The 25,901-nt window shown below is 44.5% G+C and overlaps 1 protein-coding gene across 2 annotated transcripts; it reads right to left on the reverse strand.

Annotated features, from left to right (window-relative positions):
- Nucleotides 1-169: 169 nt before the first annotated feature.
- Nucleotides 170-25,512, reverse strand: cfap65 (cilia and flagella associated protein 65). Of its 2 annotated transcripts, none has more exons than XM_012970047.3 (33): nt 25,382-25,512; nt 24,528-24,618; nt 23,200-23,393; nt 22,461-22,563; nt 21,877-22,043; nt 21,265-21,464; nt 20,988-21,118; nt 20,514-20,736; nt 20,168-20,433; nt 19,718-19,918; nt 18,465-18,815; nt 18,158-18,295; nt 17,469-17,714; nt 16,850-17,074; nt 15,712-15,864; nt 14,554-14,719; nt 14,132-14,260; nt 12,813-13,038; nt 12,349-12,477; nt 10,869-11,045; nt 9,858-9,924; nt 9,397-9,507; nt 8,830-9,021; nt 8,372-8,521; nt 6,633-6,776; nt 6,006-6,122; nt 5,790-5,915; nt 5,495-5,566; nt 4,364-4,578; nt 3,533-3,667; nt 2,816-3,112; nt 2,181-2,315; nt 170-993 (listed from the first exon to the last, which is right to left on the reverse strand). In XM_012970047.3, exons 2-33 carry the CDS (start codon nt 24,597-24,599, stop codon nt 867-869), a joined length of 5,385 nt encoding a protein of 1,794 aa, XP_012825501.1. In that variant the 5' UTR covers nt 24,600-24,618; nt 25,382-25,512; the 3' UTR covers nt 170-866.
- Nucleotides 25,513-25,901: the final 389 nt, after the last annotated feature.

Consider the following 25,901-nt stretch of genomic DNA (forward strand, 5'->3'; position numbering starts at 1 on the left):
AAAGGGTTGTAGTAGATGATGGGCCTATACACGTATCCATGAAATGCTCTGGGCCTTCTGAGAGGAGTCATACAATAAGGTCTAAGTCATGTGATCTGGCCACTTTACGCCAGGCTAATGAATCTGGCTGGGCTGTGCCAATGCTACAGATGTACAAAGTCAGCCAAAATGTAGTTGAAAATAAGATTTACTTGCAACATTGTAACTGTCCTCACCCCTCTCCATAATAATGTATACAAGTCTCAAATGGCCATAGCGTCTCTTATACTGCGACCAGATGCGTTGATGTCCAATATCCAAAAGTGCCCAAGGGGCTCATTGACTTTCATCACTAAAACCGGTGCGAAAACATGAATTTGGTGTTAGCTGCCATAGTTTAATGCTGTTGTCCAATGGAGAGATTTAGTCGCCTGCGACAGATCTCTGCTACCACTGGTGACTAATCTCTCTCTCCTGCAGTCAACTTTGCGTGACTTCGGAAAACCAAAGCAAAGCCATTTTGGAGAGATTAGTCACCAGTGGTAGCAGAGATCTATCTCAGGCGACTAAATCGCTCCATGGGACATCAGCCAAAAGCAAAGCCAAACCTGGCATAGTATTAGGGGACGTGGCTACTTTGGGTGCCCCTGGGTGCAGTGTACCAGTGCGTGGGTATGTCAAGTACCCCTAACCCAAACAAACACAGTAGTTATGCTTCAGGCATGAAGGAGAAGAGCCATGTCGCACCTTTTTGTCTGCCATATAGACCTAGGGGCGATCTAGTGCCCCCCAATGAAAGCTGGATTGGCATAGATATCATTGACGCTATTAGCCCTTTTGCACAGACTTTAACAGACACCTCTTTGCCAATGAGCCCCAAGTCTTGACTATTGCCCTTCTGCCGGAGGGAACGGTCTCGGACTGTCAGTGACAGTGTGCGGCTTAGTAGTCGGTGTGCCTGCCATATTCTGTCCCAGTGAAAGACTCCGTGCTGTAGAGGTCGGGCTGATCCCCCTAATAAAGAAAAGGGCAACTGTTACACACAAATTAAACGCTTTTGTTCCAGGGCAGGATCTGCTGACAGCCCTGTGTCACGGGCCTGGGGGAGGGGATGGCAGTTGGAGCAGCCTTTGCTTCATCTGTTTCAACTACAAACACCTGCAAGGGTCATGTTTACAGCTTGTTTAATTGTTGACTAATTTGCCTTTTAAATGAAATATTTCAGGGAAGTTGGCATACCTGAGAATGAATGGGGCCTTTCTGTGCTCTTTCAGTTCCCGGCAGGGGTTCTAGACATGTTACCCCCCCAGTCTAGACCCCCCATACATACAAAAACCCTCATCTTTTGGCTCCCAAAGCAAGAATTCTGTTGGGGGGAGATAATACTTAGACACTAAATGGGACTTATCAGGCATAAGAGGGCAAAGAACAATGTCATGTCTGCAGCAATAAGGTACCTGCAGCAATAAGGTACCTGCAGCAATACGGTACCTGCAGCAATACGGTACCTGCAGCAATACGGTACCTGCAGCAATACGGTACCTGCAGCAATACGGTACCAGCAGCAATACGGTACCTGCAGCAATACGGTACCTGCAGCAATACGGTACCTGCAGCAATACGGTACCTGCAGCAATACGGTACCTGCAGCAATACGGTACCTGCAGCAATACGGTACCTGCAGCAATACGGTACCTGCAGCAATACGGTACCTGCAGCAATACGGTACCTGCAGCAATACGGTACCTGCAGCAATACGGTACCAGCAGCAATACGGTACCTGCAGCAATACGGTACCAGCAGCAATACGGTACCAGCAGCAATACGGTACCAGCAGCAATACGGTACCAGCAGCAATACGGTACCTGCAGCAATACGGTACCAGCAGCAATACGGTACCTGCAGCAATACGGTACCAGCAGCAATACGGTACCAGCAGCAATACGGTACCTGCAGCAATACGGTACCAGCAGCAATACGGTACCAGCAGCAATACGGTACCAGCAGCAATACGGTACCAGCAGCAATACGGTACCTGCAGCAATACGGTACCTGCAGCAATACGGTACCAGCAGCAATACGGAACCTGCAGCAATACGGTACCAGCAGCAATACGGTACCTGCAGCAATACGGTACCTGCAGCAATACGGTACCTGCAGCAGGTATGACACAAAGCTCAGACTCAGTGGGAGTGGGGTACCTTGGGGTGACGGGCGGTAGGGCGATGACTCGGGGGCGGGTTGTAAGGACCACTTCTCCTCGGTTGGCTTCAGTCAGAATGTTCAGCAGAGTGTTCTCCAGAACTGACTCTACCAGATGACTGAATGCAGGAGTCCTGCACAGAAAAGACAATAATTAGACACTTATCAATATGTTATTAGAGATTTATACTGCAAGCGATTGGAGCAAGGGAACCAGAGCCAGGCCAGAGCCATTTTCTATGTAATGTGCAGCATTCAGCCAGTGGAGTCACTGGAACAGCTGAGAATGCTATGGATTTAGATTGCTGAGATCAAGAATCCTGTATCCTGCTTCTCCGAGTCATGTGTAGTTCAGGAAAGCCCTATCCGCCCAAATCAGGATCTGCAAGCTGCGGCTCTCCTGTAACTGACACGTTAGCCAAACAAAATCTACGGTGCTTGGAGAGGCTATAGATGAACACAATAGCACAAGGGGTGCCCGCAGAGACCAAGATGTGCCATTCAGTGTACATTGGGCTTAACCCTACATAACACAGGTCTGTGAGAATTGACCAAAGTCTCGAATATAATGAACAAAAAAGTGACAGTGCAGCAGCGCCACCCTGTGGTTAGTGGAAGCATATCAGCGCCTAACCTTTTAGCTTTCTCTTTCAGTTCCTCATCTAGTTTAGACTGATTCCTTTGGTACTCTATAAGGGACCCTTCCTTAGGGGCAATGGGAGAATTTGTAGCCGTGCCCTCTTCTTCCTGCTCTTCCTGACTGATTAGTGAAGTTGCAGGCATTCCCTCAGATGGCATCAATTCCACATTTCTAGGTATCTTTTCCATTCCAGGGAGGTTTCCTTGGCCGCCCAGCTGGCTGAAGTAAGGAAGGGGGTCTTTCCGCGTCTGTGCCAGTTCTTCATGGAAGTGCTTGTCCTCCAAGAGGCTCCTAAAAGAAGCAGATGTTAACTGGTCATTTCATGCACTAAATCATAAAGGAATAAGAATGTATTATAGGGAGACTTAGGCCAAACCCAGTAGCCCTGGGAAACATGGGGCAGTTTTAATTATTTTAGCACTGGGGCAAATAGCAGCTGGGCAGACAGAAGCAAAAGCCTCAGTGCAGTGTGTCTGTGTGTGAAGGCAACGGCCATAAAAGTGAATGGGGTTGATTCCGAGCCTTCTTCCGAGCTTGTACTTTTCAAAAGACAAAGTGCTTAAAATTGCCCCATGCAGTATTAAACTGCTGATAAAATAATGGTGGAAATGCAGCAGTCACTGACACACTACATCCGACACCTTTAACAATGGATAATGTGATGGGCAGTGTCCATAATGAAATACAGAATGGAAAGTCAATGCGCTGTACCTGATTATGGAAGCCATGATGTCTGTGGCCATTTCTTGTGTCTCTGGGGGCAACTTCTTTGGTTTCACCTCAGACTCCCCGGTCTCTGGTTGAAGATCCATATAGGCAGGTCCCTCTGCCTGCTTAATAGGCAATCTTTTGAATTTAATAGTACATAGTTAATATGGCCGAGTTATACAGGCTGAGCTATACAGGGAACTCTGAGTATCACTCATGTATTATAAGGGATAATGTACCCCCTACTGTAAATGATAAGGATATTAGCAGTCACTGAGGGGTTCTGTGCCCCCCATATAAAGGCACAAGGCTGCAGGCTGAGTTATACAGGGAACTCTGAGTATCACTCATGTATTATAAGGGATAATGTACCCCCTACTGTAAATGATAAGGATATTAGCAGTCACTGAGAGGTTCTGTGCCCATATAAAGGCACAAGGCTGCAGGCTGAGTTATACAGGGAACTCTGAGTATCACTCATGTATTATAAGGGATAATGTACCCCCTACTGTAAATGATAAGGATATTAGCAGTCACTGAGGGGTTCTGTGCCCATATAAAGGCACAAGGCTGCAGGCTGAGTTATACAGGGAACTCTGAGTATCACTCATGTATTATAAGGGATAATGTACCCCCTACTGTAAATGATAAGGATATTAGCAGTCAATGAGGGGTTCTGTGCCCATATAAAGGCACAAGGCTGCAGGCTGAGTTATACAGGGAACTCTGAGTATCACTCATTTATTATAAGGAATTATGTACCCCCTACCTACCTCCCCCCCCCCCCCCCCCCATTTGTTGAAATGTGGAATTTGTAGTTAGAAATTATACTACCTGTGCTGGAAATGCCGCTGGAAGTCATTCTGGAATTGGTTTAGGAAATCTGGGATGTAATGGGATCTTCCAGTCACTGACACATGAAGCTGCAATGGGGCAGGAGGTTCTGGTCTAGCCCAGAATCTCTGTGCCTCCTTTTCTGCCCTACGACTCTTCCTGTCTCTGCTGGCAGGTGGGGGAATTACTTCTGCATTCCTGATTGGTGGGAGGGTCTGGCAGGGAAATAAATATCACATGGAAAGCAGTCATCAAGCGCCTTTAACGCACAATGAAGCAAAACCAAAAATGGGGCCTTTTTAAAATCTCCTGGAGCTGTTGGGCCAGTTTTTATATAGGTGCTGCTGCATTTTATACAGGTGTGTGCAGAACTTCAGATTTTTAACTCAGTCCCCCTTTATGATAAAGTAATTAGTCAGCCCTCTTATCAAATGAACCACGTTACAGATACAGTATACATAGCAAATAATTCTCTCTGCCATTTAACATTTTATTCTTGAACCAACAAATGTATTTGTAGCTGTAATATTGGTGTGTAGGCGCCATCTCAGTGCCTTGTGCCTGAGTCTGAGCTTTCAGCCAGCGCTACACATTAGAACTGCTTTCAGCTAACCTATTGTTTCTCCTACTCCCATGTAACTGGAGGAGTCCCAAGCCGGACTTGGATTTCTTACTATTGAGTGCAATTCTGATACCTACTGGGAGCTGCTATCTTGCTCCCTTCCCATTGTTCTGCTGGTCGGCTGCTGGAGGTGAGGGGGGGGTGATATCACTCCAACTTGCAGCGCAGCAGTAAAGTGTGACTGAAGTTTATCACAGCACAGGTCACATGGCTGCGGCACCCTGGGAAATGAAGAATATGGCTAGCCCCATGGGAAAAACAGATTACAATGCAGGATTCTGCTGGAGAAGCTCTATTAACTGATGGGTTTTGAAAAAAACAAGTTTTCCCATGACAGCGTTTCTTTAAGTGATCCATAATGGGTTTTAGAAAATCAGTTCAATACTTTATACTGTGGAATTAAAGTCAGTAGTGCAATGAAAAGGACACTCTAGGCTGCCTGTAAGGTCCAGTAATGAGTCAAACAGGCACAATAGGAATGGCCATTGCACATAGAGTATTTGGCTCACCTTGTACCTCTGTATTTCAGGCAGTCGCTGATTGGCTTTGACTTCAACAAATCCACTTGATGGCAAGATATTCTTGGGGATAAGAACACAAAGACCTTATATAAGGGTGGAGACTCACATGGGGCAAGCTCCGTGCCACTGCCTGCAAACACACTAATTCCACAGCCTGGGCTCAGTGATATGGAACAGATTGAAGCTTGGTTTGTTTGCCCAATATCACCGAGCCAATCTGTATATAAATAATATAACTTGATCAATGTGCTAGTATTGGCCATGCAGATATCCCATAGTGCACCTTGCTTGCCGCAGAAGATGGCATTTTTGTGTCACCGACTGTAAACTCCACGGACTGCCGTTCCTCTTCTTCCTCCCACTTTGCCAATTCCTGTTCATAAGTAGCCAAAGTTTTTTCCATGAAAATCTGAAATCAGAACCAAATGTGCTTTATTTTACAAAATGGCTTTGGATAAGTATATTGTTTGTGCCTTGAAGTCAAAACCAGGTGACAAACCTCACAAACAAGGTCCAGTATATAGAAGGCAGCTTGGTCCCCTGTCTGGATGGTCACTGTGATGTTTGTGCTCTCGCCTGGTCTCACCACCCCAGATAATGGAGAAACCTGCAGTGTCTGTAATACAAACGATTATTTAATTACAAGCACCATTACATAAGCAGCCTAACTTGTGGCAGACATAACTGGACCACCGGCACTAAAGTACTCGTATTTATTCATTTTCTCACTGTCACAGGAGCAATAGAACAGAGCAAAGAAGCATCAAGAGATGCTTCCTGCATCAGTAACCTTAGCTTGTAAAATTCTGTCCAGCCTTTGCCTGGTCTGAACAGCAGAGGGCGCTCGTGTTACACTTTAATAATAATGAGAGTGTGTAAATGCTAAATATCATGAAAACTAAAGGAAATCAATAAATAATGTAAATTGCAAAAATGCTCAGAATACCACTCCAAGCACTTTTTCATTATTTTTGTTGAAGGTTATATACAGGTATGCCTTTAAACAGTGTAGTATGAGCCTATAGCTTATGAGGGTACTTTGTATATCACATTACTGAGATATATCACCTATTTTGTCTCAAGAAGCAGCTCCTTTGAGCTAAGGTGACTGCCCTGTACTTCTCACCTGGCTGGTATTGGCAGAGCCGGCGTACCAAGTGAAGTAGGCCGCCTCATTCTGAGAGGGATTATTCAGGAACAGCAGGCGGCTGGATTTGCAGAACACAGGCATATCCCCGAATGTTACCTTCTGCTGGGTTATATAAACCACCTGTTGTGCAGGGGGAAAGGATTAGAGCTGTGTAATGTTCATATTCCAATCATAGTGTCCCTCATAATCATGGGATAGACGTGCCCCATTGTTGGTTTAGCGACTCATTAGATCCTTTTGTTATCACCATAAAGTACTGAGTGTGCTGGCCACACAGGTGGGGGCTTTAGCTTCTATGAACTTCCTATCACCTCACTTCTTTGGGCTAATTTATATTTGCACCTAGGTAGTATAGGTGGCCAGGGCTGCCATCAGAAATCACGGGCCCCTCACAACAAAATTTTATGGGCCTCCCCTCCTCCCACGCCCTGCCCAATAGCCCCTCCCCCAGTGACCCCTCCCATCAGTACAAAGGACACACAGACATTGGTAGCCAGGGCCCCCTAAAACATTGGTAGCCAGGGCCCCCTAAAACATTGGTAGCCAGGGACACCCTAAAATATTGGTAGCCAGGAACCCCCTAAAACATTGGTAGCCAGGGACTCCCTAAAATATTGGTAGCCAGGAACCCCCTAAAACATTGGTAGCCAGGGACTCCCTAAAACATTGGTAGCCAGTATCCCCCCAGCATCCTCCAGTTACCCCCCGTGCCCTCCAGCTCCCCCCCAGCATCCTTCAGCTCCCCCCCCCAGCGTCCTCCAGCTCCCCCCCAGTGTCCTTCCCAGCATCCTCCAGCTCCCCCCCAGCAACTTCCTGCGCCTCCCTGCAGCTTCCTCTGACTGCTTCCTCTTGATCTGTACCTCGGCTTCCCACTGCATCTGCACATTTTTATAAGGTTGCGCCCAGTGCGCACTGACGTCACGTGTACGCATGGTGCACAACCAATTGAATTACCCGCTGACCACCAATGACAGGGTCCGTAATTCTTTAAAGCGACAATCGTCCGGGCCTGGGACAACTGTCCCCCCTGTGCCCCCCTGATGGCAACCATGTAGGAGGCCATACACGTTAAGATACACTCGTTTGGCAAAGTCACCAAATGAGCGGATATTCTCCCAATATTCCCACCTTATTTAGGTGATATTGGGATAATTCAATCGAATTACAGTTTGGGGTATAGGAGCCATTGGATTGAGGACTGTATCAATAATCTGATAAGGTCCCTGATCCAATGGGAAAATCAAACCTGCCCAATTGATACCTGGTTAACTTTCAGCCAAATATTGGTCGGGGAGCCCTGTTGGGGGTCCCCATACACAGGTAAATAAGCAGCCAAATTGGTCGGGCAACCAATCAGATATTTGCTTCCATTGTTCTACCTGAAGCTGGCTGACAAGAAATAATCACTGATTGGTTGCTACGGGTTACTGCCTGGATGCAAATTTGCCCAGTGTTTCTGTTGGCACAGAACAGTTTGAGCCAGAATCTATTGTCTGGGGCAAGTGCAATCCCATGGCCACTAGTTGTTGCACAAGTGCAAGTATTAGTATCCAGAAAAAGACTTGGCTAAATTGCACCTCTGTGTGGTTGCACAGCTTCATACGTGAGCACCACAAAGTGAAACCAATCTGGATTCTGGGAAACCAATCAAAATACAATCATTTTAAAGCTCAGTATAAACACTGTTTTATACACTATAGGGACTGCCTACTCACCTGTCCTGGCACCTTGAGCCTCGGGCTGGCTACGATCGGAGATAAGACCTCAAACACAGCAGATTCACCAAGGATATTACAATCATAGCCGATCCCTTCAAATGTAATGAGGGCAGAATCTCCTCCGAGAATATGAATAGGAACGTCCACCTGAGTGTTATTGAGCAGAGTGAGAAAAACTGGAAAACATCTATAATGGAATTAACATATAGGAGGAAAAGGTAATGATCTGTGATACAAAGGCAGGCTTCCTACATTGACTTAAGCCCCTAAATAGGAACATATAGCCCTGCAAGGGACCATTGGACCGAACGTATGGCACTCACTGTGACTCTCAGACTCTCTCCCATTGCTGGGCAGATACAGACAGACATGCTGAGACAGACTGTCACCTAGAGTGAGAGCGCTCACAAGCAGTCAGCCGCTCTAAAGCCATTGATTAAAAGTAATGTACTCACTGAATATGTTTTTGCCTCCAGTGGGGAAAATATCCACTCCACACAAACAATGGAGCCCGGCAAGATTTCCCCCCGGGGGGTCAGGCACTGAAATATGGGGTGATGATAGTTCTGCTCCTGGATCTTCCTCAGAGGCTCCAGGTCAATTTCATATATCACAGCAACGGAGCCCCCATTGAACAGCTCATAAATCTGAGGGAATCATATGAAGAGTTAGAGAAAGGCAAATATTCAGTCATTTAATATGACACAGACGTGTGAAACGATGCAGAGAAAGGTGACTTCTGACTACCGCAAGGAGGGCTAGTAGCCACCCTAAATTCAGAGTGATAAATGGGATTGTGAGATACTGGTACAGAGATGTGGTATGATCAATAGAATTACACAGGTGCAGAGGGATAATAGTATTGCTATAGTAGTACAGTAGCACGTTGATAACACAATACAGAGAGATTAGTGCAGAAGTGGAAAGTACCAAACATGACAGTTAACCGTAGACCAGATAATGCTGGCAGGGAAGTGCCGGCCTGTGATTAATGTAACAGTGAGATGTTAATATCAACGTACCTGTTTGGAGGGGTTGGAACTGCCAATGGCCACAGGGGTGAAGGTGTGTTTTGTGCCAGTAAAATGCACATAGCGCTGCCCACTTTCCACTGTCACTCCTATAAAGTTCAGCTGAAATAGAAACATACAGAGGCAAAGTGAAACTCTATCCCCTGTGTATCCCCTTGATAATGTCATTTATTGCAGCTCCCTTTATATATATTCTTCCTAAACCTCTTATAGATACATCCAAACTAGTTTCAGAAAAATAAACCTTTGCTTATAGATACACTGTCATACCAGGCAGCAAATATGCATTTATGCTGCACTGTGAGGTATACAGGCTCCAACATGTGATCTGACATGCTCCATTTATTGAGCCAAGAAGAAACTTTACTGTCATTTTAGAACCAGGGATTTTCAATACAGAACAGTGTCTAATGTTTTATACATTTCTATTATAATCATATAAAATATCTTACCAGAATCTCCCGACCATGTGATAACTTTAACAGGACGGGCAGGCGATCAGTGCCAACAAAATCATGCCTTCAGCACAGGGAATAAAATACAGAGATTAAACAAACAACTCATATTCTCTGTACCTAGTTAGCAATACAATTATATATATAATATAAACCTCATATCAAGAACAAGTGAATGTATTTATTTCCACCTTGGCTGGAATCAGGTCAGTTTATTGTTAAAAGGATAGTAATTTCTGTTACAGTTACACTTACTAATCAGGGTCAGACTGGGCCGGCGGGACACTGGGGAAAACCAGGTGGGCCCCCCCAACCCAGACCCAATTCAAAGTATTGGCACGCCCCCGCTGTCCTCCCCTGATCGCAGGTAAGTGTAAGGTACTCGCCCTCTCGGGGGGTTGGGTGTCCAGACGGCAGGGGCCCCTGGGGGTTGTGGGTGCCCCTGGGCCTTTTCTTATATACATACTAATACACTGCTGCCAATTTTTAGTAGTTGTTGTATAAAAACCATTTATGTCCCCAGAACCTTCAGACATCAGTGCTAAGGCCTTATTTTTACTAAAGGGACTGGAGATGCAGCCAGGGTTGGACTGGGGGGTGAAGGGCCAGCCGGGGCTTCCGCCCCAGGGGCCCTGCAGGTGCCCCCCCGGCCGTGTCCCCTAATTCCCACCTCTTCCCCCTTGCAGGGGCCCCCCTGACCCCCCTCGCAAGGCCCCTCACCCGATGTCCTCCCCCAAACGCGCGTAATTTAACGTGTCGGGGCAGGAGTGGTCGGGCAGGGGGAGCGCAGGTAAGGGTTGGGTCTGGGTCGCCGGGGCCCACCAAGATTTTTCCTGGCGGCCCAGTCTGACCCTGGATGCAGCTCAGACTACCCAACTATTAATCAGACTCTGCAAACATTTAGTCACCTAATATTTATCAGGAATAATTAAATGCAATATAAATCAATGTGCCCTGTTTAACAAGGTCCCATGTGGGAATGGCAAAGCTGCCCTGTGGGCGACACACCTGTATGTTAGCTGCACTGTCTGTTGCTGCCCCGGGCTCAGCACTCCAGATTTGGGACTGACAGCAAACAGTTTGTTATCCTGAATGCGCATTTGGTGAATTTCACTTGGGTCAAACTCCCAGGTTTCAGCCCAGTACTCCAATTCGATTTGTTGATCAACAGGAAACAAGAAATCCCTGGAAATAAAACGATATAGACATAACATTAGATAACCAAGTGCACAAAGACATAATAACAGAGGGAGACCCAGGTTCCCATGGAGCAAGGGTATAAAGTTCCCCACTACCTGCAACGGAGACAATGCTGTACCCTGGGTTTATACCCCTCTGTGTTGTGGCTGTATTGAGCCGATATATGGAAATTCTGTCATGGAGGGACACAGAGTAGAGCAGAGGCCGGCTTTAGATAACCAAGTGCACAAAGACATAATAACAGAGGGAGACCCAGGTTCCCATGGAGCAAGGGTATAAAGTTCCCCACTACCTGCAACGGAGACAATGCTGTACCCTGGGTTTATACCCCTCTGTGTTGTGGCTGTATTGAGCCGATATATGGAAATTCTGTCATGGAGGGACACAGAGTAGAGCAGAGGCCGGCTTCATAGGGAAGCAAGGCTGTATTACAGGTATGGGACCTATTATCCAGAATGTTAGGGACCTGGGGTTTTCCAGATAAGGGATCTATCCGGGGACTGTTCTGCCCCCAATATGGGGTAATTATATCTTAGTTGGGATCAAGTACAGGTACTGTTTTATTATTACAGAGAAAAGGGAATCATTTAACCATTAAATAAACCCAATAGGGCTGTTCTGCCCCCAATAAGGGGTAATTATATCTTAGTTGGGATCAAGTACAGGTACTGTTTTATTATTACAGAGAAAAGGGAATAATTTAACCATTAAATAAACCCAATGGGATTGTTCTGCCCCCAATAAGGGGTAATTATATCTTAGTTGGGATCAAGTACAGGTACTGTTTTATTATTACAGAGGAAAGGGAATCATTTAACCATTAAATAAACCCAATAGGGCTGTTCTGCCCCCAATTAGGGGTAATTATATCTTAGTTGGGATCAAGTACAGGTACTGTTTTATTATTACAGAGAAAAGGGAATCATTTAAACATGAAATAAACCCAATGGGATTGTTCTGCCCCCAATAAGGGGTAATTATATCTTAGTTGGGATCAAGTACAGGTACTGTTTTATAATTACAGAGAAAAGGGAATCATTTAACCATGAAATAAACCCAATAGGACTGTTCTTTTTAAAGGAAAAAATTGAATTATTTGCTTATAATGGAGTCTATGGGAGACAGGCGTTTCTGTAATTCGGAACTTTCTGGATAATGGGTTTCCAGATAACGGATCCCATACCTGTAATTGTTTCTGGACCTGAGTTTGGAAAAGCTTTATATGCTGCTTTCCAGCTATTTGCACCCACAGCCAAAACAAGGGCACTCACCTAATATGACTACTTACCAAGTCACGGGCACAATGCCTTTATTCTCCAGCAAGAGCAGAGCTGCAAATGGTTCTGTTCCTACAGGTGCGGCCCCGAAGTTGAAATCAAGCAGCACTGGGGTATTAATGGAGGGGTGTCTGCAGGTGCTGTGGAGCAAGTAGGAAAAATAAGTACATTTTAAAAAAATAGTATCACTTTAAAGCAGGGGTCCTCAAACTACGGCCCGCGGGCCAGATCCAGCCCCCGCCCCCGCTGCATCCACACCCCTGGGCCATAGTTTGAGGTCTAACTATAGTCCGGACCCCCAACAGTCTGAGGGTTCGTGAACTGGCCCCCTCTTTAAAAAGTTTGAGGACACCTGCTTTAAAGTGTGATGCACAGTCTCTGTGGAAATTAACTGCCTCATTCTGCAGTAAATTGAAGCTGCCCCATTATACATATAAATAAAGATTTATGAATGTTCAACAGGAGTTCCACTTACCTGTGGCGTGTAGGTACCCTGTATATTAGCTCATCAGGGGTGGGGTCACTTTGGAGGTATGCGTTCAGCCTCTCCAATGAGAAAAATCTCCAGAGCTGGATTTTGCTGAGGGAGCTGGCACTGCCAGCGGGGCATGCATCCGCAATAGAGAGAGTGGGGTAAACTCCTTGGGCTGTCACGCAGCACAGAAACTGCTCCTGGGCAACTGCATTTTCAGGATCCTGGGCTGAGGAAACACAGTATATTATACTTATTCCATGAATTAAATACATTTAGGTCATATTCCTATTTAACATGGAAATAATTACTTTATCATTATCCAATCAGAATACTTCTGTTTATGGCTGTCTGTTTGTCCATTATCTAAACAAAATGCTTCAGGAACATAGGCTGTAAACTCTTAAGGTGGCCATACACATGAAGATCCGCTCGCTTGGCGATCTTCTCCCGATATCCCCACCTACAGGTGGGCGATATCGGGGAAAATGTAGGCTAATTCGATTATAAAGGCGGCAATCGGGCAGTTGGTTGGGGGACCGCATCAACGAGCCGATGCAGTCCCCGATCCGACTGAATCTTTTAAACTATCTGATCTATATCTGGCCAATTTCAGGCCAGATATCGTATGGGCATGCCCCTCATTCTTGCCCCTACACGAGCCAATATCGGCAGCTACAATCAGCCCGTGTATGGCCACCTTTAGGGTGAAGACATACAGCGCTACTAGTAGCAGCTACTTGTCATGGCTACTACAGTAAAATAGACAATGCTGATCATTTACTGATAATTGTCTCTACATGTGTTTTAGCAGAGGCAATTCTCAGTATTCTCTATGGCAGGGTATTTTCTAGCATTTAGTAGCCATGAAAAAGTAGCTACTACTAGTAGCTCCGTGTGTCTTCACCCTTACTGCACCCCAGCAGCCATAGGGATCCCTAAATGCTCAACATCACTCCAGAAACAGTGGTACAAGTCAACATGTGCATTTACCCCACTGTGCCATCTTGTGGTAAGAAATGTTAATAATTTGCTATAATAAGTATAGTACACAATAGATTGTGTAGATTTATTTGCAACTATAAAGTCTTTAACAATAGCAATATTTAGAATTTTGCAAAAAGGGGCAAATAGAAGTTACTATGTCGTACAGCTGGGGTCCCCAACCTTTTTTAGCCATGAGCAACATTTAAATATAAAGAAAGTTGGGGAGCAATGGAAGTGTGAGTGACCAGTAAGGGCTGTGATTGTGAGGGGTTAGTGAGCAACATGTTGCTTGTGAGCCACTGTTGTACAGGATGAGCACACATATTCTTACTTACCTTTAGGGGTGAGAATGCGGTAGCTAATTGTCCATTTGTACTGTAGCCTGCGGGCAGGACGTGCTGTAACGGTTACACTGAGCTTGGCCCGTGCTGGCAGTCGCCCTTCCTTGTGTTCAAATTCCAGGGCTGATCCAAGAAACACAGAGAATATCATTAGCTTTAGGCAGCGGTTCATTCATGGGACAAACGATATCTAGACACTTAGCTGAGATAGCTTATCATGTATTTATGTATATAAATCTTGATTAATAAAGCCCTACTTGTGTACGCAGCGCTGTACAATGCAATTCCACAGATCATATCGCACCTCTTTCCACTGAAATAACTGCTGTGACTTATTGTGCCACATTGTGCCTCGTGTGAAGTCAAATCAACAACATTTAAAGACACAAAATCATTGTAGATAAATAGGTGCTCACCAACTGGGTCACTGGTGACTTCATCAGGATCACAAGGGCCTGTTATTTCCTGCTTTGCACTGAGAGAGTATTCAAGTGTGCAGTCCCCGGCATTTATAAGCATCAAATCACATGACTGAAAGCCTCCAACCAAAATGTTCCCCAGGTCGACCTGCTCCTCTTGGGTCTAAAGGCAAAACAACGAAAAATCATTATTTACTGATGAGTGTTGTTGGCTTGGAAAAGATGGGTAAAGCTCCTAGTCCCAAGGCTAGTTAGTCAGGATTAATCGTGATGGGAGGTTTTTGCTGGCTCAGTAACTAAAGCTGCCCATACATGCTCAGATCTGGTTGGGCAGTTTGGCAAATCACAAAAATACTGCCTGACCATCTAAGCATATTTGGCCAGCGAATTATCAGTCCTGGACATTTGTGTTGGTTGGTAAAAAGTAAGTGAAAAGGAGCAGCATCTCTACAACTCCTCTTAAAGGGATACTGTCATGATTTATTTCTATAATTTATTTCTAAATATACCATTTAAAATGTTATTCTTGAACCAACAAATGTATTTGTAGCTGTAATATTGGTGTGTAGGTGCCATCTCAGTGCATTGTGCCTGAGTCTGAGCTTTCAGCCAGCGCTACACATTAGAACTGCTTTCAGCTAACCTATTGTTTCTCCTACTCCCATGTAACTGGAGGAGTCCCAAGCCGGACTTGGATTTCTTACTATTGAGTGCTATTCTGATACCTACTGGGAGCTGCTATCTTGCTCCCTTCCCATTGTTCTGCTGATCGGCTGCTGGGGGTGAGGGGGGGGAGGATATCACTCCAACTTGCAGCGCAGCAGTAAAGTGAGACTGAAGTTTATCAGAGCACAGGTCACATGGCTGTGGCACCCTGGGAAATGAAGAATATGGCTAGCCCCATGGGAAAAACAGATTACAATGCAGGATTCTGCGCGAGAAGCTCTATTAACTGATGGGTTTTGAAAAAAACACTTTTTCCCATGACAGTATTGCTTTAACTTCCTGCTGTGGAGTAAAGAACGTGACAATGTTAAAGATGCCATACACATGTATAGCCCTTTATATGATATCCATTCATTCATCTTACAGGCTGGTCAGTCAGATAGCAATCTTTGTCGGCCTATGCTCTGATGCAATTTCTCATGTACTTACCGATATGCTTCCAACACATCCATCCCCAGTAATACGAAGGACGTAGCGGCATTTTTTTACTGGTTCCCAGCCCTCCTTGGCTGCCCATGTGATCACCGTAGCTTTAGCAATATATTTTTTTTCTTCCTGCGGTACGAAAGTCCAGGTCTGGGCCTTCAAAACAAGATAAAATATAAGTAATTTTCTTTGACATTCAGATAATGTTTAATGATGACTCAATAATATACTTTTTATATTATGCCTTAACATTTGTTATGTTATATATAATATATGATTATTTTCCTCTTTCTTTGCTTTCCTCAGAGTGTTATGGTGTTTCAGCCATATGTGAGCTCCATTGTTTCCTTGTATTGGGTGCTATCATTTCTCTTCCCTTAGCTGTTCCACTAAGTCAGCATTGGGCATGGCCTTTTATAAAGAAATTTGTTTATCAAAGGGACAACGCCCACCAAAGCTATCTTTTTATCTCTAAAATGACTCTATACAGCCCCCAGAATAACATACCTGTCTCACTGCACTCAGTCTCATGTAAATTCTGTACCACATGCAGCTCAACTTCAGCTCTCTCTGCTACTTCCTAGTCTAGTGTGAAGCTCCGCCCCCTTCTTTCTGTTAAGCTCTTTTTCTTTGACTGTGAAGATGGTCAAAGAGGTGCTAACTGTGCATGCTTGATGCCTGCGCACCAATAGAAAACAAGCAGGAGTGTGCAGTAGGCACTTCTTCGACCATCTTCACAGTCAGAGAAAGAAGGAGACCTCAGCAAAGAAAAGGGGTGGAGCTTTAGGTAGACAAGGAAGTAGCAGAGAGAGCTGCAGTTGAGCTGCTTGTGATACAGAATCTGTATGAGACTGAGTGCCATAGGAAAAGTATGTGATTCTCGGGGCTGTATAGAGCTTTTTTATGGGCTTTTATGACAAGAGGCCTATTTTTCTATTCAAATAACAAAGTTGTTGCAGGACAGACCTATTAACAAAACAGCTTAAAAGTGTTACTGTACCTTCGAATATTGGGAAGTTACTAAGTATTACATTTGTTCTTGTTTCAGAACTGTTTAAACAACCATAAGAATAAGCCTAACACTCCCACTGCTCCACATAAGGAAATGAACATGTCTGGGGGAAATGTTATGTTGTCTTACCATTGTTTCATTGGGTTTGATAACGCCACTGGTTGGGTTAACCGAAAAAAATGGTGTGTCTTCATGTTGTATATTCCATCTGAAGTTCAGCGGCACCCTAGAGCAGTTCTTTAGAGAGAATGAGCGGTGACACTCATTACCCACACAGGTGGGCTTAAAATAGAGCCGGCCTTCCTCCTCCAGGAGTAGCTGGGGGGCTTCAGCACGAGAAAACAGAACAATATCCTATTGTAAAAGGAAAGAGAAATAATAATTAACAAGGGAAATCCTTCAGGTCTATTAATCAACTGCCCATTGCTAAATTGTTTCAGGAGACAGAAGCAGTAGTACAAAAAATATAAACATCCAGACAGATACAATATTAATTACAAATACACCTAAAAACTAATCTTTGAAAATGCTTATGAATGTATATTGGAAACTTGCTTTGAATTACAAACCAAACAGGCCTTGGGTTTGGCCCTATACAAAAAGCAATAAATGGGCAACTCAAAGCAGTGAAGTCAGCAGCCAATGTCAGCCCAGCTGCCCAGCTTAGATAAGAGATAAGATCTGCAGAACTTGCAAGGAGAAAGCCATTTTGTGCTGCATTTCTCAGCCAGACCCCTGTGGTCTTTACCTGGATGTAGTTATTGCTGTAGTTGAACTGAACTGACAGGCAGTGCTTAGTGAGGACGCTGTCACTGGGCTCGGTTCTCAGCAGTATAACCTGGTGGGATCCTGGGGCCACATATGCCGATGCAGGCTTTACGTGGACTGAAGGGCTCTTTTCATTGTCTATCAAATATGTCAAAGCAGAGGTTCCAGTGTTCTGCAGTAAGAGGGTGCGTAGTGCCTGCTCATTCTGATTTACTGGTGGAAAGACCTGTTCCAAAGAGAAATATAACATTAGAAATATGCCTGCCTGGTAGGCACCATACTGTGGGGGTTATGTAATAAAGGCACTAAGTTTGCCCAGAAGCAGTAACCCATAACGACCAATAAGCCGGCAGCATTTAGGGCAAAGACACACGGGGTGATTAGTCACTGCAACTTTTTTAAAAAGTTGCCGCGACTAATCACCCTATGTGTCTTCGCACGTACTGGTCACCTGTTTAAAAGCAAATATCTTATTGGTTGCTATGAGTAACTACTTCTGGGCAAACTTAGTGCCTTATATTACATATGGGGGTAAATGTTCAGATTCTTTCACTATGCTGAAACAAGAAGTATCTTAGGGGATAAGGGAAAGGTTGCTAAAGTGAGAGAGACTAAGGTAGGCACACAGGGGTATGGTGGGCCCAGTGCTACCTCAGCAGGGCTCATTACCATTTTAGGAGAATCGAGCAGACAGCTAGCAACAAAGTGTTCATGTCCCGGCTTAAAAGTGTGTCCTCTGGCCTGCAGTGTAATGCACCATGGTGGGCACATTGTGGCATCCTTCACATTACGGTAATCCTGCAAGACCTAGGGGAAATGATCAATAAAGTGCAAAATTTAGCCACACCCGTGGAGGTCCATACCACCAATTGACATGGAATCTGGGTCACTAGACCACCAATGCTTGCAGGTATACCTGCGTAGTAACGGACAAAGAGAAAATTAAACATGTCCTTGTACCCCTTTCAATATTTACCTTATAGAACATGAAGCCCTCTAATTCCCCTCCATAGAATGTGTTTGGCTGTGATGGCTGGAAGACCACTCTAAAGGCAGTGGATTTCAGAGGTGGGATTTCTGTATACTCTGGGCTGACCCGAAAAGGACTATGTTGCTTGGAGGTCCAGATTACTACCAGCTTGCCTTTTGTGTGGTTAGTTAAGGACAAAGGCAGCTGTTCGCCCTGAGAACGTATTGCACAGGGGCCAAAGTCAAAGTCACGGGTGCTGGAGGTCACATGGGATGGAAATGTGATAAATTCATCATCGTAGATTTCAGACATGGCATCTGTGTCAACTGGTCTTTCCAGTAGCTTCTCATCTTCATCCTAAAGGAACCAAGAAAGAATCATGTGCATAAGAAAGCTGACTGATGGCACAAAGGAGTAATTAATGCCCAAAAATACAAGTACTGCAAAAAAATGGCTCCAATCGTCCACAAGCATGTACCTCCCATTGGGAAAATAATGGCTGAAGTCCTTGCATTTGTATTTGCCATTGTCTTATAGGGTCATGGTACATGGGGAGCTTAGTTGCTCGTGGTTAAATCACAGCCACTGCAGGCCACTAATCTCACTAAAATGCCTTCCTATGGAATAAAAAGTTAATTGCAGTTGGCAAGGCATATGTGGGGCTTCATTGTGGGCGATGGGAAGGCATTTCGGAGTTGCCCGCGGTAGCAGAGATTTAACAGCAGGCGAATAATCTCCCCCTGTGTCAACAGCCTTAAAGATTAGTTCATTAAATTTGAAACCAGGACCCATTGGCAATAGTGATGCCAGAATCTACCCCCTGGGTAAGTAAATACAGTCTCTTCCCCATTAGCCAAGGACTGAACTCAGTGTATGTACTTTTTGGTGCTGGACTACTCACCTTCCTATGATCAAAAAGATGGGGGGCTTGGGTTTTTGTTGCATTGATTTCTATGTGCAGGGGGACCACTGTACTTGCCTAGAGATCAACGCACACTGAATCTGCAGATGTGTTTCCAAATCAACAAATTGTGCAGCAACATAACAGATTCCATAATTCACATCACGCCAGGTCTGGACTGGGATTCAAAATAGGCCCTAGCATTCCAAGTGGGAGAACGCAAATGGAAACCCACAAAAACATAGGAAGTGCAAAATATTCTGCAGAGATAGTGCTCTGGTTAGAACAGATGCCATAGCTCCAGCATTGTGAGGCAGCAAGGATAACCACTGAGCCACCTTGCTATCCAGACACAAACCTGATTTAAAGGTACAAGAGCTCCTTCTGCATCAGTGCCAAGCTTTCCTTCCTGCAGCATAGTGCCCAGTATATCAGGAGGATAGCCAGTAAGCCCACGTGCCCTGTTCTTCCTGTACAGCGACAAATGCTTTGGGAGTAGAACAGCTGGTGCCTCCAAATCAGAGTGACAGGTGCCAATTAAATCCAGAAACAGAGGTTCCTAGGGAAAATGTATAGCAACATATATTAAAACATACACTAATATTAGCTAGGATTCTCCTTGCTAAAGTTTTTGCTGGAGCATCAGGGTGATTCTTACTGGCCTAACTATATGCTTTCTACAATATTAACAGAGCCAAATAAACAAAAGGCAAACTGTCTGCTAACAGCGATAATACATGTATAGGATGAATATGGACTGAAGGCACAGCATAATAATGGATTATATCTGTAGACTCAGAAGGCTGACCTGATGGTGGATAAGACATGCCACTCTCCTATAGTGAGGGATTGTGTGGTTTGGAGAGAAGGTAACATGCAGACTATGGGTATCCCCTGGACCCAGTGTGCCACAAGGCCGATCAAAAGAGAAAACACTTTCACTGCAGTCAATATTGAACTGATAATGAGCCGGCACAGTCGATGAATTAGTGATTTCCAGTGTTCGCAAAACCTTGTCCCCTACATTCACCAGACCAAAGTTCAGCATGGGCTTCGTCATAGACAATTGTGGACCTTGATAGAGAATAACATAGGAAATCATTTAAGCTTTGCTTGCTCATATGTGCAAAATCAATAGTAAGAACCATTCTTACCTTGACATATGCCTGAAACTTTAACCATTGTCTTGGTGAAGTTACCAGCAGGTATTATATGGAAATAATCCAAACTCTCCATTCCAACTGTACGTGGGCGGAACTGCACAGGGATCCTCAGTTTCCCTTGAGCTGGGGCCAAAGCGTGCTCAACTCCACAATGGAAGTTACTGTCCAACTGCGAGGCCTGCTTTGCGCGTTCGATACGGAAAGGGGAATCTACCTGAAAGCAGGAAGCCTGGTCAGTTTACTGCGTTTCCCAGTGTGTCATCGCACAAAGTTTTTTCTTAATGAAATGCCTACATGAAACAGGTCATAGGATGGGCAATTAATTGAGGTTTGGGAGAGAATAGCATTGCTACATCAGATAAGTTTGAGATTGGTTGAGTGGGGGTAGCTATGAAGATATGAAAACAAACTGAGTACAGGGCTCCTATCACAACAAAAAGATGGAAACTCCTCAGAGGAACATACGGTTGTCAGGTTGTGTATCTCTATGTGCTTTTCCACCACTGTGCCCACTCCAACAGGGCCAAAGTGCAGAGCCGGCCCATCACTCTCTCCGGTGCTTCCTGGGACACTCACGATCAGATGGGGATACTTGCCTGAGAGGAAGATAGCGAGTAGTGAGTTTTCTTGAGATAAGGCTAAATCCTGGGTAAGAAATGAATGGAGAAGTGCCATCATTTCTATATAAACCCCAGTTCTACATCTAGTCGTTCATAAGACTGGGCAGTAAGGCAATACTCACCAATAGATGTAAGGCGAATGCTCCTTTGAAGTTCCTCATTGACTCCAAACCAACATGTTGCCATCCCATCATACACTAGGGCAGCTTGTGGTTGGAACAGGACCTTCATGCGAATCTCACATTTAGGTTCCAGCACACCGCTGGCTGGAAGTAATACGAAGGGCTGTGGGACTTCCCATCTGAATGCAGTCTGTAGATCACTGGTATGTAAGAACAAAAAGGAGCAATTTTGTAAATCTAGAATTTGTAAAAAAAAAAAAAAAACAGCCTTTATTTCTTAAAGAGTAAAAATATTTATTATGAATCATAGGCCCAAGGCATTAGCTACGTTAGAAACCTTAAACTGGGTAACTGCCCCAACAGCTTCCTCTATTGCCCAAAGCTCAGTGTAAGTGACTTCCATCGCTGGTCCTGGTTTATAAACATTCATGCCATGGCAAAACCCAACAGCTAGTTAATCTCTGCCCTCCTGTCAGACCATCTGCTCTGTGTGTCTTTACCCTAACAAGGTTTCAGATACGTAATAAATAATAAACATGGGTCTGAAGCAACCAGTGGTACATTCTAGTGCTGTTAATTTTTTTAATGTAGAGATGAGCCTGGTATACTTACGTAGTGTTCCGGAGGATAAATGAGCCCTCAGTGGTGCCACACACGGCACAGTTAGGTAACTGCAGAATCTCCTGGAAGTGCAGATGGTGGCGTGGAAGGATGGCACGTAAAGCTACTGAGAATGTCCCTTCTTCTACATCAAACACTATGAAATCTTCATAATCTCGCTAGAAAATGATCCAAACTATGAGTGTCATATCAGTCAGAACCAGCAGTGCAGATAATATAAACAGACAGACAGATACTACTTCCAAGAGCAATTAAAAATGAATTTTGGCTTTAAGAGGGATACAGAGAGCAGCAGGGCCATTATGTAGCCAATCAATAAATGTTCTAGGCACCTTATAATCACAACATGCAATATAATATTTGGCTACTGTTACACCTGGAGATTTACTACGTGTATATGGCAAAACTCTCATTTTTGTGCTTTATCAGATGATCAGTGCTATATAACCAGTCCAGTCGTATTTAGCAAGTTGAATAAATTGAATTTCACCCTGTACTCTTCCTTTTGCACTGCTAGGGATACAAGTTTCTCCATGAGCCGAAATGAATTGCAAGCTCTCTGTTGCCGACCTTACCTTTTCCACTGGGCGGAATGTTACAGGAAGAGAGAAGGATGTCCCTGCACTCAGAACGACAGTTTGTGGGTACAGAGTGCTGAAGAAACTGCTGCTTGGAGGACTGTTGGAGTAAGACAAAAGTTTAGGCTATGAATATAATACAAAAGTTGCCTAACTTCTAGGGTTGTAGCGAATCTACAATTTGGTTCGCATTTGGCCAAACGAGCCGATGTGGTCCCCAATCTGACATAAAAATCAAACCTGCCTGATCAAGATCTGGCCAATTTCAGGCCTGATGTCGGTCGGGGAGGCCCGGGTGGTGCCCATACATGGGTAGATGAAGGACTGATATCGGCAGTTAAAATTTGCCCGTGTATGGCCACCTAAAGGCACAGGTTACATAGCAGATAACAGATAAGCTCTGTAGACTACAATGGTATTTTATCTGTTATCTGCTATGTAACCTGTGCCTTTTCCAGCTTGAATAGCTGCCCCCATGGCTACACAGCAGGATATTTATATAAACTATAGCAGTGTTTCTGAGGCACACATAATAGTGTTACCAGTACAGGGCAACAGTACATTATATTTTAATTACTTTGATACTTATTACTTTGATTTTTATTGTTCCTTTAACAAACAATAACCCTTGAACTAAGAATCTTTTAGACATAACAGTACCTTGTTTCATCCAATAAAATCAAATCCCCAAGCATTTAGGGATATGACCCTTTAAGACAAATGGTTTCGTACACACCTAAATCTGATTTTCTGTGTTTTCAGCCGGACATTTTTCAGTGTGAGGGTTCTGATGAACTCTTTGCCGGGCTCCCAGTTTTGCCACTGGAGACTCTTGCAGACTTCAACTCCCAGCATGATGTTTTTCTTTTCTTTAACCTTCTTCTTTTTTTGTGCTTGGGACAGAGAATGTCTCTGTGAGGAAACATTACCCTGCAAATTAACACAACAACGAGTGTCAGCTTTATCTCTAGTCTTTTTTGCACAAAGGCACACATAGAGTATAATATGAAAGTGTGCGACCCACAAGGAATCAAAGGCAATGCCAGTAGTGTGCTATATCTGCACATATCTTATGCCTGAAGTATCAAATCCCCCACCCTGTTAACTAGTATCGGTGCTCTGATTGTCTGTTCTTCCTGCTCTTGAGCTGCTCTCACTCCAGTATTATTTCTATGGGCAGAGCAAAGCTGGCCACTAAAGCTTTGGCCACTAGAGGGAACGTTTACTCCATCAAACTTCTTTTCACTGCTTCCCATGGCCCATAGAGATGACTGATGCTGTAATGTCCACAGAAAACCAGACTAAAGGTGGCCATACATGGGCAGAATCCAGCTGCCAATTGGGTCCTTAAGACTGACTCTGCAACTTATCTGCCTGTGTATGGAGCCTTCCAACAGGCCTCCCCAACCGATATCTGTCCAAAAACTGTCCAGATAGCAATCGGAGAGCCTTGATTTTTTTGTTCGATCGGGGACCACATTGACTCATTGATGCAGTCCTTACTCCGACTTTTCCTATCCCCTTCATTGCAATGCACACAGTAAGATTTGCTAGTTAGGGCCAAACAATCGCAATTGCATAATATCACCCACATATGGGCATATCGGGGAAAGATTTGCTTGTTTGGCGAACTCGCCAAATGAGCAAATCTTACCATGTATGGCCACCTTAAGCCTCACTCTCTTGCCAGAAGAAGGAAAGGCAGCCCAGGAGCGGGAAATACAGAGAATCACAGCTTTGTACCCAGGTAACAACTGTTGAAAGACTAAAGTGATCCTGTATTAAAGAAATCCAAATAAGCCCAGGTGGACTTAACCTTTAAACTGCATACATATATTTTAGATACATAGTGGTAACATTGGTTACGATATGTTTCTGCTCCAACTGCTAATCCCTAGGTCAGACAGCCATAAAGACCATATATTTACCCAAACATAAAGATGAAGGGAGTTGTAGTTGTTACATTGCTACATAGCTATGCTTGACAATCCTACTGTACAATAACCTCTTTAAGATTATTCAGCTTCTTCTTTTTAGAAGTACTGTATCTAGTCCTTTACTTACCAGCTTGATATGAGTGTTTCCAACAAACACCCCGGTATCCAGAGTACGTGGCTGAACCTGTGCTAGCATCATTCTCTTCTTTCTAAGGCACCTGTAAATATAAAAATAACATATTAGTTACTGAGGGGTTCTGTGCCCATATAAAGGCACAAGGCTGCAGGCTGAGTTATACAGGGAACTCTGAGTATCACTCATGTATTATAAGGGATAATGTACCCCCTACTGTAAATGATAAGGATATTAGCAGTCACTGAGGGGTTCTGTGCCCATATAAAGGCACAAGGCTGCAGGCTGAGTTATACAGGGAACTCTGAGTATCACTCATGTATTATAAGGGATAATGTACCCCCTACTGTAAATGATAAGGATATTAGCAGTCACTGAGGGGTTCTGTGCCCATATAAAGGCACAAGGCTGCAGGCTGAGTTATACAGGGAACTCTGAGTATCACTCATGTATTATAAGGGATAATGTACCCCCTACTGTAAATGATAAGGATATTAGCAGTCACTGAGGGGTTCTGTGCCCATATAAAGGCACAAGGCTGCAGGCTGAGTTATACAGGGAACTCTGAGTATCACTCATGTATTATAAGGGATAATGTACCCCCTACTGTAAATGATAAGGATATTAGCAGTCACTGAGGGGTTCTGTGCCCATATAAAGGCACAATGGACATGATATGGGTATAGGTAGGTATATAGTGCTGTACACACAAACCCCAATGTCTTTACATCGTAACGTTAAATGAATCTACTTGTTGCTGCACTACAGTTCCCGTCATGCTACCTGAGCGGGATTCTGAGTAACGCAGAGCAGCAGGTTACAGATTCTCGCTCTGGTGTCGAACTTACCTGCCTAAAATCTCTCTTGCGACTCCGCCATGTTACTGGTAACCAGGACAACGGGACGCGGCCATCAAATCTGCGGTCTCTTGGCAACCACGGCAGCCCGGAAGGGACATTTCCCAAGAAGAGCGAAGCACTTGTTCTTACTATGGCTGCTGTTTTATTTCAGCGTTTGTTGGCGGGACTGCACTTCGCGCTGAGGGAACGTAATCATTGTGCTCGAATTACCAGGTAAATACCCGTGTGGGCAGGGACAGCCAGGCCTGACTAACGCTAACCGCTGCATGGCTACTTTGTCATCCTCTGGCAGCAGCTACAAATCTCTCTGTAGATAACATCTCGACATAAGAGTGATAACTAATATTCAGAAGAGTTATTACCAGGGACTGATAACATGAAGAGACCAGAATCAGGAACTCATCACAGGAAAGGCCAGGATTGATACATATATATATTATACATATACAGACCTGCCAATAACCAACACTGACTATAAATCCCCAGTATGTGCCAGGGGTCAGAGGGC

This window comes from Xenopus tropicalis, chromosome 9 (genome assembly GCF_000004195.4).
Source record: "Xenopus tropicalis strain Nigerian chromosome 9, UCB_Xtro_10.0, whole genome shotgun sequence".
NCBI classification, from domain to species: domain Eukaryota; kingdom Metazoa; phylum Chordata; class Amphibia; order Anura; family Pipidae; genus Xenopus; species Xenopus tropicalis.